Source organism: Solanum lycopersicum, chromosome 1 (assembly GCF_036512215.1).
Source record: "Solanum lycopersicum chromosome 1, SLM_r2.1".
NCBI classification, from domain to species: Eukaryota; Viridiplantae; Streptophyta; class Magnoliopsida; order Solanales; family Solanaceae; genus Solanum; species Solanum lycopersicum.
In genome coordinates, this window is record NC_090800.1 from 90,004,715 (window position 1) to 90,024,940 (window position 20,226).

The following is a 20,226-nucleotide window of genomic DNA, read 5'->3' on the forward strand; positions in this document are numbered from 1 at the left end:
ATATACCATCTAAGGTCAGCTTGATAGGAAATAGAAATTCAGGTACCAAATCAAACACCATTGAAAAAATGGTTTTGTAAAGGCTACAGAATAATACGTCCTGCTCACACACAAATACGATACGAGGCATGTGGAATGAAGGAATAGAGGAACACCTGGTTTAGTACGATATATCTGTTGCTAGGAAAATGGTCTATGTAACTGTACATATTTGCAATACATCTAGTGAAAATTTTCAATCTCACATAGGTAAAAAGGCAGGTAAAACACATGAACATCAAGTTCGCTCATTTGAGCTTTCCTTTCCAAGTTTTCTCCTCAATTTCGACAGTGATTTGCCATAGCCATAAATGCCAGCTCTATTTCTCAAGCCCTCTCCTGTATCAACAGAGCTTCAAGCCATAGCCATAAATGCCAGCTCTATTTCTCAAGCCCTCTCCTGTATCAACAGAGCTTCAAGCTCTTCTCTACGACGCTCCAAATCCTGAAATTATAATCATTAATATGTTTTCAGGAATAGTCAGAAGGAGATAAACAGATGAGTCAAAGTCATCCACGATGGAAATAGGAGCAGGTCAAGAAACAATAGTTTGAAATTCATACTCAAATGATGCAACTGGAGTTGTGAAAGGGGAAATGGGGGAGAACAGATATTTTTTTTTCCTGCAAGTCTTTAGGGATTAGCATATCCGAATATATGGAAGGCAGGTATTAAGGGTTTACTACCATTATTTAAAAAATGAGAAGCATAACCAAAAACATTGTAATTCTCATGTAATAGACTTTGGAAAACAACTTTTCACAATGTAATTACGCTATAAACTGAATGACATCAAATAAGCAAAGAAACGAGATTGCTCCCTTGGGGTAGTTGGAGGCGCAGGGACATGGACAGGAGACTTCCAGAGAGGGCAGGGGGTGGAGACATGTAACCCCTGCTATTGAGTATCACTTATTCAAAACGTTCTGCAGAAATACTAGTGCCTAATTATGTCCTATGAGTTATGACAGAGAGATGAGCCCCGTTTCCAGCTAAAATGCATGCAAGTTTAACTACACATGCTTTGCTCAGGAATACATGCCATATTAGATGTCCTTTTAATTATTACTAATCATTAATTTTTTCTAATGTAAAGTCTAAGAGTACACTATAACCTTGGTCGAGAAGAGGAGACATAAGTGGTTGAGGTGTAGGAGCAACAACCTGCAGATCCCAAGTCTGAATCTCCACTAAAACAATTTCACCTAGCTTGGACACCACTGCTAATTTCTTTATTATTTTTAAAGGATATTATCACCTACTGGCTTAACCAGAATGTAATTAGAAAGATTTCTGAAAACCTTTCATCTCCAATATCACTGTCCAAAAAGGCTTTCCAGGAATCCCTGGATCCATATCTCCCCTCTTGAACAAATAATTTGCCTCTGATTCAAACCAAAATGGAATGTGCAACACTATCACCTCACTTGGACACCAGATTCATTAAAAAATAGCACCTACTGGCTGAACCAGCATTTGTTTAGATACAATTCCAAAAACTCTTTATCTGCAATATTATTTACCTAGAAGTTCGTCCAGGAATCCCTGAAACCAAAAATCTCCTCTCTTGCACAAATAGTTGCCTCTGATTTCAATAAAATGTAATGTCTGTCTAACTACCCACATTCTATGCTACTTTTCTTTGCCCAAATTATCAAAGTTACAATGACAACCAGCCACCAAGGAATGAGATAAACACATATCGACAACAGTAAAAAAATTATACAACCCAACTGCTTAATGTGAACACGTTTGACTTTTTGAAGTCTTGTCGTTTTAGCTATGCCTTGCTGTCTCTCATACCAATTATTGAGAGGTACTCTTGCAAAGTACAGCTTGTGAATCGAAATTTAATGGTAGAGTATGGCCCAGTTATAGTTGCTAGTTATATCACAACAGGTGATATTTGCAAAATTGGCTATAAGCATGCACCATTTTAATTTTTTACAACAGAAAACCTCTGAACCAAATCTACTTTCATCCAGTTGTAAGCTTAATCTAGATATGGACCTGACAAGAAGGTTATGAAACTCGAGTTCTCTGTCCACCTTTTCTCTTTTCATATCGTCTCTAACAGAGAGTAATGTTAGGGTTTTAAGCTTAATAATTCAGAAGGTTGGATGGTACATACTGTTTGGAGATGTGAGTGGAAGCAGCAGTAAACCAGAGTACCAGAGAAGACACAGAAAAACAAGAACAGATTTAGAGAGTGAGACCCGTGTAAGGCCTGGAGAAGCATCACATATCTAACTCTTCCTCTGGTTTTCAGCTCAAGGTTTGCTTCCAACAGGACAAGCATGTAATAAGATATCATGGATTACCTGAAGATCGTTAATTGCTTGCTCCCTGGATATTTCTTTTGCCTGACGAGCACGTTTGATAAATCCAAAGCACAACAATCCCTACAAGTAACATATGTCAAGAAAAAAACAAAGTTAAAGTCTATTGTACCATATGGTACCCCAAAAATACTCAACAAGATGGATCTTAGTAGCATGTGTGCAGTCAGAAGCAAGCCCTCGTGCTCAAATACAAGAAAAAGGAAGTTCAAAAGAATGGCACAGAATGCAGGCAATCAAACTACAGGCTGTAATCTTTAGCAGCACTCTGTATATCATGGAGACCTAGTAAACACGCTTAAGATTTACATGGTCATGCAAACAAATGATGTTTAAGACCATCTAGCATAACTTCTGATAGCCTAATTGACAGGTGCCCACTGCTTGCATTCTTGGAAGGAATTCTCCTGTCTTAAAGTCAAAGGCTATCTGTTATAAATATTCATATTTACTGCCTCCACGAGAGGTGGGAGGGGACCAAGAGAAGCAAGGCCACACATCATACTCTTCAGGATTGTGTCATACCATATACAAGCTACAACAGCATGGACCCTGACAGACAAATGATTGTCATGTAGCAACCTGATGGTTTCCTGAACTTACTGATATTATGTAAATTGCACCACAGGTAAGAAGAAAGTAGCTAGCTATGTTCCGGAGAAGGATGAGGTCATTCCTTTGCCCATAATCTTCAGGATAAGCTCTGGTCATCACTGCAACACTAGAAAAAACCAGAAAGAGGAGAGTCAGTTCCCCCCCCTAAAAACTAACTATTTTGTTAAGTCTGATTTTAACTAGCTCAGCAAGCCAAAAGTTTTGCTTACAAGATCTGTAGCATGCCCCTTCCAGCTGAAAACTCCAACACCTACTCAAAAGTCATTGAAATTTGGCATCAGTTTATTGGGATTTATTTATTGTCAAAGGTATCGGGTCAAAATGAGCAAACGACCAGAAAGCACATAATAATAATACTGCATACAACATAGAAGGATATTATTCTTAATGTTTAGCCCCTAAGAAAAAGTGGAACCTTTCCAGTTGTTCTATGAGAAGAAAAACTGCTGGAACACTAAAATAATTAAGCTATATCTGGATTAATTAGCTTTAATACGAGACTATAAAGGTTAATGATGAAACTGATGATGAAAAGAGTATAGAAGAAGACAAAAATGGCATAATATGGGGGATGCTTCTGAGTATGAGTTTGAGCATTAAAGGGACAGAAACTGAAAGGAGGAAAACACCTCTTTTGCTGCAGCAGACAAACAATTGCATCATAACAAACTGCTAATTACTGGTCAACCGAGGATATTTTTCACATGGTTTGTTCATTCTAGTGCTCCTTATTTTTATTCCATGTTTTCCCTAAATATTAAACATTAATATTGTTCAAATATCTATCTAAATGAATGATAGTATAGTATGACATTTCCAATATTATATAGCCTAAAAGACCAAATTGGTTCATCCTTAAACTCCCGAATCTCTAAGTGTTGCATGTCGTTTAGACTTCTTAGCTATGTTTCTCTGTGTTAGATAAACTTGGCATTCTTGCTTAATAACTCCAGTCAAACCATAAACTCGACTTTACCCCAAGAATATTATCAATCTAACTTTTTGTTTTTGATAGGTCGTAACATCGATCTAATCTTTGAGCCCTATGCCCTCCTTTTGAGTGTTTGGGTTCATGACTATGTTGAATCAAGGGAAACAATTTGTATGTTCCAGTCCAAAAGTTAGTATACGGAAAGTAAGCTTGACGATCTGGCAAAAAGACACATTATAATTTTCTATACAGATGGGTTAGCTCTATTGCCGAATGGGAGACTGAGCTTCTGAAGAGGTAAGAGACAGAAGAAACTGGATTACGGAAAACAGAATGATCACTTATGACAAGTTCATGAACAAATTAAGACAAAATAATCTCCTCGTTAGTCACAAATCATCCTAACAACACAACATGGCTCGCAAATCTTCCAACCTTCGGAGGAGAAGAGCAGACAGAAACTACTTATGCTCACTGTATAAGTCTTTTTTCCTTTATTCTTTTTGTAAGCATTGGTATTGCCAATAGCATTTGCCAGTAGCCCCTTCATTTTTGGGTGGCTCCCTACTATTACTATATGATGTCACTCAATTGTTTGTGTTGTTAAATCTGCAAAGAGTGATGTTACAAAACTACATTTACATTATCATCAATCGAATCATTACTGCTTGATTTTGTTAATAAAGCAGAACCAAATGCAAACACATACTAGTATTGGCATTGAAATTTGAACAGTTCCAATTACAACGCCTCATTAATAAAAATGCCAGCAAATAACAGAAGGAAAACTAAGACTTCACAACTCACCTTCCAGAACTTGATGAAAAATCCCCATTCAGTCTCCGCAACAACCACAATAACCGCAATCACTACAGCATAACACCGGAAAATTCCATCGAATACCTAGAAAATTTTGCATCAAAACAACAATAAGGTCCGAGTATCGCACTTACAGAGACAGATTAGCACAAATACATGGCAGTAGAGGAAGGGCTTACGTCATATCCATGCTTAAAGGATCGGACAGCAGAATAGACATTAACAACAATGCAGAGAATAGCAACAAGTGCAGTAACGAAGCTGAACACTCTACAAGTCACCAGGAAGGGGTCGGATCCGGTTCGGACTCTATTGGGTGAAATTGAACGACCATTGTTAACCCTCTGCGACTGGGAGCTCACTATTCCTTCGCCATCTCTCTCCATCTTCTTTCAATTTCTTCAATTGAACTTCAAATTGAAAGAGTTTCTCTGGATTTATTAATGGAATTCCATTTTCCTTTACTTCGTGCGCACTCGCGAATGAGAATATCGGCGGAGGATTTCAGGAGGTTTTGAATCTCTGCTCTCCAGGTTCTTCATCTGCTTGTCAAATATTCGTTCATGACTGACACGTGTCTGTCTTACATGGATGGAAATTAAAGTTAGTTTTTCTTTTTTTTAAAAAAAAATTAGACAAAATGTGATCAGAATTTCTTTCACAAAATACCCAGTTATTGCTCTACCTCCGCCCCGAGTAGTTATTATAGTTAATGACCCGAAAGAAGTCACTAGCGCTTCTTGCTATTAATCGTGTTTTAGTCTTAGTTTATAAGAAAACTTTGTCGTACTTAGAAAATGATGATTTTAAAATAGGTGTCAAGCTGAAAAAAGACAGAGAATTTTGAAATTCAAAAAAAGAAAGCATTGCTCCTTTGTTCACTTTTTCTAACATTTTTAGTATCAACTAATTCATTCGGCGAGACATCTTACAATATCATGATACGCCCATTCCTATGGCTAAGAATGTCCATTAAAAGGAGCGGACCGATGGAGTCATTTTTCAAGCACCTCCTGACACAGAAAAGACTGATGTTATGGTTAGCAATCAAATCTGGAATCTCCGACAAAGTATCTGAGATCGGACTTTGATTGGTCTTTTTTTTTCTTGAAACACATTTATTAATAAAATAATAATTTACATGCTAAGTTTATTTACTTTACATTTATTAATCATAAAATTAATAATTAAAAAATTGAGATTTTAAAAAAAAAAAAAAAATTAAAAGTAATTAATTGAAGATATTATAATAAAAAGAATTGTCATTAATTAATTTGTCAAAATGGACAAATAATTAGGGATAACAAAATGAAAAGTAGACAGTAATTAAGAACTGATGGAGGGAGTATTACTCTTCTTTTTTTAGTAGTCATAGATTTTTTTAGAGTGAAACTACATAAATTTTAACAATCATTTAAAGATGTACATTTTTATTATATTAATTTTTTTTAAAAAGTTGTGATTTATGATATTTTCTGTATAATTTTAAAATATTAAATTAATGTAATTTAATTTAATTTAAAAGATCCATCAAATCAACTTATAAAAATATAACATAAGGAATAATTAAAAGAACGAAAAAAATAATCAATAGTCCTTTCGTCACTTTTTCCAATGATATGCATTTTTCTTCCTTCGTTGGGCTTCTCTTATAGCCATTACTGACTTCTTTTGATTTTGAGAAACTATCTGTTCATTTATATTTGAAATTTTAATTATATCCCTAAATATTTTATCTGTTTATATAATAGACACTTAAGTGTTGATCTATTATAGAAGGTGAACACCTTTTTTAGACACTTAAGTGTTAGATCTATTATAGCCATATATTTTGACAAAAAAAAGTGTATTTCTTCGATTGCTATCTTCATCAAGTTAAATAAATTATTGTTCATTCTTCTCCGTCACTAACAGTTGTTTCTTCTTTAAAAAAATTATGATTTTATTTCAATTTAAAGTAGGTTTTAGTTATTTATGTTCATTTCTACTTTAAATTTTAAAATCAAATAATTTGTAATATGTCCAATTTTTTATTTTGGGTCTCTAATATAAAATTTAAATTTTCTTAAAATTCGTTAAAAATGACAAATTAATAAAAATTTGAATAAGTTTTGTATGAATGAATACACAAAAAAAAATTTCAATCATCATCAAAAATGCTTTGATTCAAATGGAGAAAATATGATGACAAGATTCTTTTATGGTTTCTTACGTTTTTAGGAGGGAAATGACAAAAAAATAAGAATTGGGAGTTGAAGTAAGTAGAAACCTATGCATGCAAACACGCGAAACTGTTTATTTGATTTATGTGGACCGGACAACACTCAATCGTGTAGTAAACAGACAAACAAAATGTGTAGGAATCATGATATAGGTTGGGGAAGGGGGTTAGACCATTTTTTCTTTGATCTTCTTGCATTATTTTCTTATCAATTAACGTTTAAATCATTTTTAAAAGCTTAAATTTTAAATCATTTTTGAATTAGTTATATATATATATATATATAAAACTCAAAACATCTAGAGGAACTTATTATTTTTGATTACTTAGACATGATTTTGAATTGGTCAGAATTCAAATATTACATTAATTATTAATATTTTTGTTAGGACCAGAAATAAGCAGGCGTAAACGCGAAAGTTAGCAAAACAAATCTTAAAAGATCACGAATAAGAAGACAACGAAAAATATATCAAAAAACACAAAGATTTAACGTGGTTCGATCAATCGGTCTACGTACACAAAGGAGATGAGCAATCCACTATAAATATGAGAGTACAAAATACAAAAAGAAAACAATTTCAACCAATTCACTCGGAATACATGGGAGGTTCACACAAGTGATAACATATCAAGCTTGTGACCCATAAATTCTCCCCTAACCAAAACTCTCAAAGTCCTTAAGACTACATTGTAAATGCTGATTAAGTTAGAATGATTATAGATATTAAACCTTTTTTCTACAAGAAAAAGATTAGTCAATCCAAAACCTATTCCTAAAAGTAAAACCTATTTATGGTAAGAAATTTAGGGTAAATAAAATGTAACAATTTTTTTTTTATATAATATCGATATATATGTACTATTTATACAATATGAGATCCATTACATATACATATTGCTATTGTATTTGAAAATCTTTTTGAATGTCCATACGTATTGACAATTAATCTTCCCATTAATTTTTTTAATATTGTTTACGAATAATAAATTTTTTTTTGATAAATTAAATATATAAATTATAATAATTTTCGAAATATAAAAAATAAATAAAAAAATATATTATGTATCTAAATAAAATTTTACCCATCTACAATCTATTTTGTACAATATTACTTCCCTAGCCAGTAATAAGCTGGCGGATGATGTGTTAAATATCTAAAGAAGCTATGTTTTGGTAAATATATATATGGGTGGCAGTGGTAGTGTGTATTAGTGCAATTGGCTTTGTCCAACGTTTGAAAAAAATCAACATCCTTATCCCTTTTTATTTCCTATTCATCACTCTCTTTTTTTTAATTTTCTTTACCAATTCTTGTTTTTCTTTCTATCTTCTTCTTCTTCTATCGCAAATTCACTGAGTACTATTTCTTTGGATATTATTAAATCAAGAGACAACGCTGTTATTCTCTTTTTCATGGCGTCGATTACTCCCCCGCCGACATTTGATGTAAACACTCACAAATTCAACTTCTCAAACCCTAAATTCACTTCCCGATTAAAGCGTTCATCTTCGTCTTTCACTCTTTCAACCTCTCATTTACTATCTAGGGTTTCCGGTTCCGCTTTCTGTTGTCGTTGCAGGAATGGTACCGGTGATGGTGAGACTGTTGAGCCATCGCCATCTGTTTCTTCTCAGAATAGCTCATCTTCTTCTTCTTCTTGGAGATGGGATTTGGCGTTTCAAGATGCGGTCAAGAATGCGATGAAAAAGTTGGATGATTATGTGAATTGGTCAAAAGGAGTGGGACTTGATGAGAGGAAGAGTGAAATTGGTGTTGATGATCAAGAATGGGATTGGGAACGATGGAAAAAGCATTTTAGTGAGGTTGAGGAGGAAGAACGGTTGGTTTCTGTTTTAAAGGTACAATTTCTGTTTAGATTAGTTTGCATGTTACTCTGTGAAAGTTAACATTGATTTTGCATGTGTTTTAGAGGGAGTCTGATGAAGGTTTAGATTTGTTGTCTATGAGAATTTTATTAAGATGTGGCAGATGGTGAACTGTATTTAATGTGCATGTTTGTAGTGGTGGCGATTCCGGTCTGTAGTTAGATACATTCATGCTACATGACCTTATTTTGACCATGTTTCAACAATTAACATCAAAGGTCCATTATTAGGCATGTTTTTATTTGGATTGGCGAAGTTCAAACTATTCGTTGATGATATTGGTGATTGTAAAGGTGACACTTTTAAACCTTTCAGGGTCTATCAGACTGAAGCACATGTGATATTTCATAGTCTACATGATGCAATGAGCGGTGTCATCCACATATACTCAAGACGAGTGTTGTAAAAATGTGGATGTTACAATGAATATCCGATCATGCACTACTAGATTAGAAACCTTAAGAGGGTAAAAAATAGCACAATAGAATATAAGATGAGAGATAGTTGCTTGGTATAGTTTTGTCATGTCCTACTAGACTTCCATATGCATCAGTCCTTAGGTTACAGTATGATGATTAAACTTGGTAAAAATGGAGCGAAGTAAACCTAAAAAACATATTGATGGAGGTTGCACATCTGGGTTGGTAGGACATTATGAAGTAAATTGTATACATAGACCCAAGGTGTTGCCTAATGGTCAATGAAGTGGGAAAGAACCGTGAGAAGGTCTAGGATTCAGAATCCAGCCAATGAATAGATATGAATGATAACGTATTGGGATTAAGGCTTAGTTGTTATTGTATACTTATATCAGGTCTCCTGTCTGCCAGGAGTTCGGTTAGACTCTTATATTTCAGTATAAACTACAAAGATAAGTTGAGATTTATAGAAGCTTAATTTAGCTGGCAGAATATTTCTATTTAGCTTGTAATGTTGGCAAATTGTTGGAGCTGTTCCCATCTTTTGTATCCTCTTAGCCTCTTCTAGATGCCTCTTAATGAAACTTCTTGCTTCATTAATTTTGTTTCGCTTAGGAACAAAATTATTTAGTATTGAAATGACATATGAGTCCCAAGTAAAGCGAAATGGATATACAGGATTCATAAGTCTGATACCAATTGATTGAGGTGTAGATTGTGATCACCTGTGAGGAATAGCTGAAAGGGCCATCAGAAGTTCTTTGAGAATAAAAAATGGTCCTTGAGGTGAATACCATCTCAAATAGGGTTCTTGGTAATTTACTGAGCATTTTTGTTAGGTTTTGGTTAGTTTGTAATTTTCTTAACTTGTTTGGACATTCTGCTAGAGGCCTTTATTAGATCACAAACACAAACATTTATGCTCAATCAGAGTATTTTATATTTTTGCTGTTTTAATGGAGCTGTTATTTCACCAGGCACAGTTGGCTCATGCTATTAGTAGAGAAGATTATGAAGATGCTGCTAGACTCAAGGTGGCCATTGCTGCTGCAGCTACTAAGGACATTGTTGGAAGAGTGATGTCCCATGTAAATGTAAGATTTATGCTGCTATTTTGGAACAATCAGTGATATCATCTTCCTTTGCCTTCTCAAAATATATATGCATACATATAGAATGTGTGTGTATGTGTGTTCCTTTGCCTTTTCAATTGTTTAGTCAGAGGTTGTTAGTTAACTTGATTTAGACCTTAAAATTGAGTTGAACGTGACTGCATGTTAGATGAATTGGCTATTGAAAAGGAAGATCTTCCATTGTGTCAAGCCTCATCATTTAACTGTGGTATGAACTGTGTTCTCTTGTTTTCAAACTTAACATTATTTAGCTTTCTTATCTTGCAATGAAATTATTACTTCATCTAAAAAAGTACATTTCTCTATCTTGACCTTTGGACATTTGATAGCACTTATGGTATGGCTAATGATAGACATTTATGAAGCCTCAGAGTCGAATTTCGTTCGAACAAAAAGAAAGGAAATAGGACTGCTTAATTCTTTTTTAACTAATGATGAAAATTTAGAAGCACCTATTGTTCATTGCACAAATGTTGGTTTCAGGTTTGAGTATGCGGCTGTTATTTTAAGGTCCTTCTGTGCCTTGTTCATCTTACAGTATTTTATTTCATGGTAATTGATGCTCACCTTCTAGAGTCTAATGCAGAAAGCCTTGGAAGAAGAGCGCTACAGGGATGCAGCATTTATGCGTGATTGTGCTGGTACAGGATTGGTGAGTTAAGTAGCAGGATACTGAGTTTTGGTTGCTACAAAAAGAGTTGTCTTTGGTCTGTTGCTTCAATGTTTCATGTACTCTACACATTTGGACCGTACATTCATAGAAACTCTCCAACTGGTCGACAAGCCGGCCCTCTTCAAAGTCTCTTAACTCTTTGCAATTCCAACTTTCCTTGGGCTATATTCACCATGGATGTTGGGTTTTCTAGCAAAGTTTCTTGAGAGCATGTAATAGTTTCATATGTGTTCTGGCACATTGGTATTTCTAGTTTGTAAAATGTTTTATGTTTATGTAGGTTGGATGGTGGGCTGGAACTTCACAAGATGTTAGTGATCCATATGGCCGCATTATTCGTATAAGTGCTGAGCATGGAAGATATGTCGCGAGAAGTTACAGTCCACGGTACACTTCTAGGTTTCTGCTGGTTTTTGTTTGAGTTTGCTATTAGCAGATTGAACTTCAAATTCTCTTTCATAAAAAACATAGAAGAAATTGATCTTTGCCTAATCTGTCTGTATTTTTTTTCCGTGGGATTAACACAGGATGATTATAGGAAATGGGTTGTGCTTGTGGACACTCATAATTCCCGCTTTTATGGGTTGGGTTTTGGTGTGTGTGTGTGATTTGGAAGTACAAAAGAAAATTAAAGAAAGTACAAATAATGAAACAAAAGAAAAGGAAAGTAGGATCTTACCTGAGTTGACGAAAGGAAGTCTAGAAACTGAAAACTTGCAGCTCCTATTAAGGAAACTATTCTTTACTCTATGAACAGCTTCTTATTCATCTTCAAACACCTATCGTTCCTTTTCTCAAATTTTAAAAATCACAATATGATATTGTTCTCCGAGCCTTCCATTGAAACGTCTGTTTATCATTATGCCTTGCCATAAGATAAGAAGTGGCTTAATTGATTACATTGTAAGTCGCTGTATTCTAGAAACTGCAACATGCACCTAATATTTTGACCCATTGGACTATATACTAAAAGATTATTAAGCTGTTCCATCTTCTCGCCCCTTTCTTCCGTGTTATGTGGATATCTCTGCAGTTAATACACTAATTAGCTAAGTTGCTTGGACTCTGTGCGGGTATCCGACACGGATGCAGATCCGTGGTCCAGATTCCGCAAATCTGAACTTTAAGATTTTGGGTGTGTGGATTCATTTAGGGATATGGGTGTCGGGATTCAGCTAAAAAATTCAAAATTATAAAAATAGATCTACTTTACAAAGATATTCTAAATTTCGAGAGATATTATGTAGAAAATTGACACGTATGTTGTATAATTCAATCTCTCATTCTTCAAGATTATCGATTATCAAAAACCAACATGCTAATAAATCAATTCAAAAATCATGCCTCTTTTCTATGAGAAAGAAGACAATTATGAATAACAACTGACCAAGAGCAACAGTTAAAAAGGATTGAAGCTATGGCTATGCGAGTCTCCATGTCTTAAAATTTGTTTTATCTTTTAATTTGAGAAATCAAAATCTCAATTTTCACCCCAAATTTATCCGTGGACTTTGGGCAAAGTATCCGATGTGGGTTGACAGAATTCCACACGAATCCCAGACCCATGTCGTGTCGGCAACAAAATGAAGAGTCCACACAACTTAGCTACTTAGTGCGATTTTGTCGTTGAAGTCAGATCTATTCCTAGTCCTAGTGTTGAGCATTGCCGAACTGAGTCTTGTAGGGTGTGGATGTGTGGTATCCTTTTCTATTGTGCCTTATGTCCTAGTTAGTAGTAACAGATACTGTGAGGCATTTTGCTGTTATAATTGATTTTTCCTTAATGAAGTAAAAGTGAACAAGAACCTTGACTGCGTTTGGGGTATGTTGTTTACTGGGTTCATCTGCTCTACTGACAGCCAGCTTGCTTCGACCGTGGAAGGGGCCCCTCTCTTTGAAATATTTCTTACTGTGGATAATAAAGGCGAATACAGGCAACAGGTATCTTTCTATCTCAAGTTCTTTCTTTTAACTTGTTGACATCTTCCACTGATGCTGTGTCTAGAAAGATACCGAGTGTCTTGGTTCATTACCTGTTTGGTCTCTGAAGATGGGACGTTTTCATCAACCGATTAGAATAAAATAATCAATTGTTAATAATGGTGAATTCTTGAATGAAACCCTATTACGGCAAAATGGACATTGAGGATTATATAGCTTGCCTCAACTATTTTAATATTGAGGTGTAGTTCTTGTTTTTTTTTTTTTAATTAACAGCATGTGCAATCTGTGGACGAAACTTGATGCAAGCTTTTAGTAATGGACATGAATGTTTCTCTAGAATATCATTGCTCAGATGTGATGATGTATTGATGTTGGTGTGGCCCTGGGAAGAGAATCTCAGGATGTGAACTTATGCCGTATATGTAGGCCTGCCATCACAAATGTCATGGATGGAATGACAGTTCTGCAAGATTATTTTATCTTGAAGATGTTGCACTTGCTAAAAAGAACTGAAATAAAATTTGCACCTCCTTTTTCTGAAGCAGAATCTCCTCATCTATGCACTTTCTGTAAGCATGCCAAATATGAAGATATGAATTTAGTTAAAGATGATCCTAATCCACTCTCTACAGTAGAGTCCTTTCCTTTTTATAATAATTAAAAAATCTTTGTGATCCACATATGATATCAGGCTGTTTACTTGAAGAGAAAGCCAGTTCAGCAAGATTTACCTATTTCTTCTTCAAAGCTGCCCGGTGCTTCCAGTAACTTGGACACTGTTGGTCCCACTGAAAACAAAAGTGATATGTTTGATAAGATCTCAGATGCTGAGGAAGATGGCGAAGACAGGGAAGACGATTTTGGCTTTCAGAATGCATTGAAAGACATGATTCCAGGGGTACAGGTCAAGGTTTTGAAAGTGACAGCTCCAGGGAAGGTAGATAGAGATCTAATATCAAAGGTCATTGAGCAAATAATGGATGAGGAAGATGAGGATGAAGAGAAGGACTATGATTTGGACAGTGTGGATGACGAAGATGAAATTAAGGTGGAAAGAGATGGAGAGCAGAATGTGATTGAATTGGATACAGACAATGGGGTTAGTGATGGTGAAGAGCAGAGCCAAATTGCAGTTAGGGTGGTTGTTGGTGGTCTCATGCAAAATTCCTCAAATGGTGCTCATCATAAAGATCTGCTTCGAGTACCGGCAAGGCTAGAGAAGAAGGGTCACCTGTCATTTACTTTCACTATAGAGGAAGATGAGAACAAAAGCAATTTCTCTGGCAGTGGACAATCTCCCCCAAATAAAAAGGCTAGGCTTCAAGGTCAACGTAGCTTGGATCATGTGATGGTTGATCTTGCAAAGTTCATGGGCAAGGGGAAAATACCTATGAAGGTTAGAACGCTTTTATCTTGTCGTTCAAATTGCTTAGTTTTTATTCTTCTCTTTAATGGTTTTACTGAAATATGCAGGTCCTTAAAGATATGGGAGAGTTGATCAGCCTCACTCTTACTCAGGCACGAAATCGTCAGCCATTATCAAAGTCAACCACCTTTAACCGCATTGAGATTTCAACATCTCCAGACCCACTAAATGGTGATTAATCTTCAATATGTCTTTCTTCTTTTATTCTCTTGCTGTCTAGATTGCTGATTTTCCTTTGTCTAGTAATTAAGCTTGTTCAACTAGTGCATCGTCATTGTTATTCTACCCACTCTCATTCTTAAGTCGGATGATCATTTACTATTTTTATCAGGATTATATATTGGTGCTCATGGTCTGTACACTTCAGAAGTCATTCACTTTAGACGAAGATTTGGTCAGTGGAAAGAAGACGGTAGCCCTAAGGAGTCTTCACGCTTAGAATTTTACGAGTATGTTGAAGCGGTAAAATTAACTGGAGACTCTTATGTGCCAGCTGGTCAGGTAACTTTACTTTGAATCCAAAAGTTGTGCATATAGTCTAACCTACAGAAGGTAGAGTCGCATTTTTTTCTTTTTAAATTAATCTAGGATATCTGAGATCATCCATTCTTGTTGGAGCGTAGAGATCCGAGACTAACGATATAATGGATAAGCTGGACATAAAAGCGTACCTGTTTTCTATGCCTAAGTCGCATAGGTGTATTGCTAATCCTTTGAGTAATGAAGATTGAAAATCTACAGTGTGTCATATCTTGTATTTGTGCGTTTTAGTATGTTGTAAAAAAATTCTTGCCTTGCTTTTTAAAATAGAGAGGGGGCAAGCGTGATGGAATGGTGTTCAACCCAGTGTTGTGGACGGCGAGAGGCGACAAAAGGCGACAAGGGCCTGCCTCGCCAGGCGGCGAGGCGAGCGGCGAGGTGCTTGCCTTTTTGAATAAAGGCGCCAATTAATACCAAAAATTAAAAATATTTAACTGCATATTTTATCCAAAATCTTAATAGCAATAACACATATTAGCAAATATTCAATTCAAAAACTAATAGTAGATACTAAAATGTCTAAAACTTTAATGACCAAACAATTCAAAATACAATAAACCAAAACTTTAAAAGTCTATTCTTTCTTCAAAATTATCCAACCCTTGAGTGTCATAATTCCATCCAATGTCCCTCTTTTGCTAGCAACCACCATTGATTATTAAATTCAATTAATTCGCTGTTTAGGAATATTGAAATAAATAATTAGGAAAATGGAAAGATTTTTTTTTAAATTAACTGCCTATAATTAAAAAAAGTAAATTACACAAAGCAGTAAGCAACTAAGCACTGCTTACAGCCTTGCACCAAAAAAACACAACTGAAAAAAAAAAAAAAACTGAAGAAGAAGAACAGAAAAAAATTGTTGAAGAAGAAGAGAGAAAACGACATACCTGGAGAACAGAGAGTCGCGAGGGAAAAGAATCGTGAGCCGGCGGCCTGCGAGGGAGAAGGAGAACAGAATCCGACAGCGAGGGAGAACTGGAGAGAGGCTCGCGATGGAGAAGCTGACAGCGAGGGAGAAGAGAAGAGAACTGGAGAAGAGAGTCAATCGAGAGAGAGAGTCGCGATGGAGTTTCAGAAATTTCAGAAGTAAAAAAAAAAACCCTAATTTTGACTAATATTATTAAGTCAAATATTTTTAATTAAAAAGGCAGCGCCTTTTCTGTCGCCATTGTAGCGCCACACCTCGCCACTCCTCGCCTTTTTGCTATCGCCTCGCCTCGGCAGAGAATGGCGAGGACCCATCGCCTCGCCTCTCGCCAAAGGCGATGAGGCGCTCGCCTTTTGTAACACTGGTTCAACCATTAATGCGTTCCTTTCTAATTTGCAGATAGCATTCCGTGCAAGAATTGGAAAAAAGTATCAACTTCCACATAAAGGAATTATTCCAGAAGAATTTGGTGTGGTAAGTGATCTAGTGATTTTTGGATTGCTTAATATTTGTTTTGCCTATCTTCTTTTTGGTGCATAAGTTCCATGGCTATCAATTTTATGATGTGTGGGTCTATCTCTTACATTTTAGGCCTATATTTTCTCTATTACCAATGCAGATTGCTCGTTATAGGGGACAAGGAAGGCTGGCAGAGCCTGGTTTCCGGAACCCCAGATGGGTTGATGGTGAACTGGTTATCCTAGATGGAAAGGTTTAGAGATCTCTATTTAATGGCACCCTTTTTCTTTTGTTTTGTTGTCTCTTTATTCTCTCAATTTCATTTTCTCCACATATTTATTTCCTGTTGAATTGTGCAGTACATTAAAGGAGGACCCGTTGTGGGTTTTGTCTACTGGGATCCTGAATATCATTTCTTAGTATTCTTCCATCGGCTTAGGCTGCAGGAGTGAACATCTCTGTAGATACAATTTTTGGCTGTTTGTTCCTGGTTCAGTTCTTTGCAGGTATGCTCTTTTGCACTTGTGTTTAGCAAATTGGCTCTAATTTAACACACACACACAAATTGACATGCAAAAACTCAAGAAAAACAATCACAGCCCCCCCCCCCAAAAAAAAATGCAGATAGCTCACATTTTAGTCATAAAAAACCATGTTAGATGGTCAACTATCATTTAGATGGTCAACTATCATTTACTTGACATTCTCTTCAACATTCAAGAATTGTATAGGTACAAACTTAATTCTCTTTAACCGATATCACTTTGATCTCCCGATCTCAAGATGTGTGCTTCTCTGTTCCTTTGCAGTCAACATGATATCTAGTACCACGAACCTTGAGCTGAAGAGAAGACTCAAGATTTCGTTTGAATATGGAGTCCTTGGCAACTGACTGTTTTAGTGGCCAGCATAAAACCTTTTGCATTATATGGAACTAACAGCCATTTTTGAGTTGATAGCCCCCAATATCTCTGGTATAGCAAATGGTCGAGGCCTACTAGCATTTTCTTAGGGCACTGAGCTTGTACATATGCTCTTTATTTGTTTTTTTTTCAGCTCTTGTATTATTCTTTTTTCTCCTTCAGTAAACATTGTTGTACGTTCAAAAAACTTGGAATTTATTCTCTAATAGAATCCGAAGATAGAACGGTACATTGGCAAATGTCTTATGTTCTGATTTTGTATTCCTGGGTTCTTAAAATTGTATTAGCTACTGAACTGCAGCTTCTAAGACTTGATGCATTTTGGGTAGGAATTGTTTCTTTAATGTTCTTACAATGAATTGGATAGCTCTGTGGGTGTATCACGAACATTTATGGTTCATTGACACACATAGGCAGACAAACAAGTCACTAGCTATCACCAGATGCATGCTTTGCACAAATCTGAGGTACTTGTTAGAGAATATTCTGTTCAATTTTCTGATGCAATTGTTATGTCCAATACGAAATCTATTGAAACTGTAGTACAATATATTATTTTGGCAAATTTATGGATAGACTACTATCCTATTATAAGGAAATGAATGGACACTGCATTCATAACATACATCTATTGACTAGACAAGGCAACCCTATTCTTGCGTTAATCTAATGGAAACAGCACATCATGTTGTAGTATTATTGTGATCATAGAAACTACTGGAGTACATAAAATGCAGTCTTTTCTAAAGAAAAGATTGGCAATACATCATGGTTTGTTCAAGTTGTTGAAGGAAACTTCTTTAGCTATTTTTGCACCCCTTCCCTTGGCCATATAAAGTCCCACATGATGCATTAGCTCCTGCAAAATCCAAAATATCAAGACGACTAGTTAAACACTGAATAAGTTGATCAAGAAGTCGACAATTTTGTTATTTGTTATAGATTACCTGTGGATGTGGTGAAATATCTTTGGTGTATCTTGCCATAGAGAGTGGAAAATCAAAGGTGGCACATCCCTGAGAGTAAACTACTACATCCTTTAAAGGGTTGAGGAATCCGCGGTTCTTAGCTGATAATGTAGAGCAAACAAAGTCCAGCACACAAATATCCGTGCACACCCCTACCACCAACAACTTGGTTCAAGTAAACAAAACAGTTAAGTCAACCACAAATGTGTTATATGAACCATATAATAGGAAGTTTTAGAGAAGCAAAAGAGAGTGAGTACATACAAGTTGAACTTGGTTGTTCTTCACCCAATCAACAAATACATTAGAGCCATCCTCCTGAAAGGAACCAATATAGCCATCATAACAATCTTTGCGCCTGATGGTAACATTTGGTTCCTCCTCCACCCATCTTAGTGCTGCAACAATTTCATCATCAGAGTAGATGATACAAAATCAAATAATCAGTACAAATCGAGTAATACAGAGTCCCCAACTCCTAGGCAACGATTGATCACAGATCGAGTAATTGTCCAAAATTTTGATGGTTTTGTCCCCCTTTTTTTTGCTAATATGGATATGTATATACTTAAAGATGAAAGTCATTGCAAAAAATAGTAAAGTTTTCTACTATTTTCGTGAGAATCTGTTTTTCCATCACATGTGGTGGGAAATCATATTCTATATCACAAATTTCCCATTGATGAAATAACCATTATTTTTAGTAGTAAAATTAGTACCAGGAACCAAGTTGGATTCATCAGTGCCAGTGATGCAGTGAGAAGGATATGGGTGTTCAAGTTTATCAGGTTGATGTGAATCAAGAAAGGCAAGAACTGGCAATTTCTTGTCACAAAACGCTCTAGCAAGCCTTGATGATTCATCAATCATTTCACTGATCTGCCTGTTAGGCTCTCTTGGTGCCTATGATTTACAAGCAAAAAAAAAATCAACTAGTTAATTAAGTAATAAAACAAAGAACAAGTTTAATTGTAAGTACCAGATTTCCAGCTCCAACAGTACAAAATCCATTGATTATGTCCACAAGAACAAGTCCAGCCTTAATATCTTCAGTGATGACTACTGATTCCTCCTCTATGGGAATTTCATTCTTCAAAAGATCTACTGTTTTTATTACCATCTTTGTTTTTCCCTGCCAATTTTCTAATAGTAGTAGGTAAGGGTGATTGAATGATTGATATTTATAAGAAAAAAACAAATACTACTTGATTTGTATTATTAGTCCTACTACCATGTCCCACCACTATGTTGATATTTATTTTTTTAATCACATGGCGCGTCATGTGAGACTTTTCTTAATTTGCTTGAAATCGAGTAATAAAAGGACACGTCATCTGAAACTTTTATTATTGATTAAAAGTTACTTTTATTAATAAAAATAATATTAGATAACTTTTTTCATTTTTATTTATGATTTAAGTTCAAATCTTTTAGATACGATAAATTCTTTGGAATGTCCTATTACCTCAATGCAAGTGAATCGGTCCACTCAATTATTTATGTCTGAATTTATTTACATACTAAATAATTAAAAATAATAAGACAATTTATCTAAATAATATTAACAAAATTGATCATTAACAGCCATGTGGCTATTGGACCCACCGAATGTTATTATTGTTTTAATTCTCATGGTTTCTATTTTTAAAATGAAACGATAAAATTTTTGACTAACTTGATATATAAAAAATTGCAATTCATATTATCTTTCATATAGTTTTTAAATATTTAAATTTTTTGTTTAAAATATTGAATTAATGTAATGTAATTAACTTTGAAGATTAGTCAAATTGACCTTTCAAAAAGCGCATCTGACAAATAAAAGTGGACAGAGGGAGTAATTGATTTCTTGTATTTGAATTCAAATTTTTTGTTCAATAATTGTTAGGATTAATTAAGTAATATGTTAAATTTTTAATTTAAACAGTAAAATTAAGGTGCTCTAAAGATACAT

General features: G+C 35.2%; 3 protein-coding genes across 3 annotated transcripts; 1 reads left to right on the forward strand and 2 right to left on the reverse strand.

Annotated features, from left to right (window-relative positions):
- Nucleotides 1–144: 144 nt before the first annotated feature.
- On the reverse strand, nucleotides 145–5,419 carry LOC101264377 (uncharacterized). Its single transcript, XM_010316833.4, has 6 exons — nucleotides 4,924–5,419; nucleotides 4,733–4,828; nucleotides 3,204–3,244; nucleotides 2,983–3,100; nucleotides 2,362–2,442; nucleotides 145–484 (listed from the first exon to the last, which is right to left on the reverse strand). Exons 1-6 carry the CDS (start codon nucleotides 5,128–5,130, stop codon nucleotides 428–430), a joined length of 600 nt encoding a protein of 199 aa, XP_010315135.1. The 5' UTR covers nucleotides 5,131–5,419; the 3' UTR covers nucleotides 145–427.
- Nucleotides 5,420–8,184: 2,765 nt separating this feature from the next.
- Nucleotides 8,185–17,543, forward strand: LOC101268434 (protein EXECUTER 1, chloroplastic). The gene is made up of 12 exons (XM_004230492.5): nucleotides 8,185–8,829; nucleotides 10,253–10,369; nucleotides 10,995–11,060; nucleotides 11,362–11,468; nucleotides 12,941–13,022; nucleotides 13,717–14,421; nucleotides 14,499–14,622; nucleotides 14,783–14,952; nucleotides 16,322–16,396; nucleotides 16,542–16,634; nucleotides 16,741–16,887; nucleotides 17,191–17,543. The coding sequence occupies exons 1-11, from the start codon at nucleotides 8,383–8,385 to the stop codon at nucleotides 16,831–16,833; spliced, it is 2,079 nt and encodes a 692-aa protein (XP_004230540.1). The 5' UTR covers nucleotides 8,185–8,382; the 3' UTR covers nucleotides 16,834–16,887; nucleotides 17,191–17,543.
- A 290-nt stretch (nucleotides 17,544–17,833) lies between these two features.
- On the reverse strand, nucleotides 17,834–19,496 carry LOC101265590 (nicotinamidase 1). The gene is made up of 5 exons (XM_004230572.5): nucleotides 19,252–19,496; nucleotides 18,992–19,175; nucleotides 18,537–18,670; nucleotides 18,252–18,437; nucleotides 17,834–18,163 (listed from the first exon to the last, which is right to left on the reverse strand). Exons 1-5 carry the CDS (start codon nucleotides 19,390–19,392, stop codon nucleotides 18,071–18,073), a joined length of 738 nt encoding a protein of 245 aa, XP_004230620.1. The 5' UTR covers nucleotides 19,393–19,496; the 3' UTR covers nucleotides 17,834–18,070.
- Between the last annotated feature and the right edge of the window lie 730 nt (nucleotides 19,497–20,226).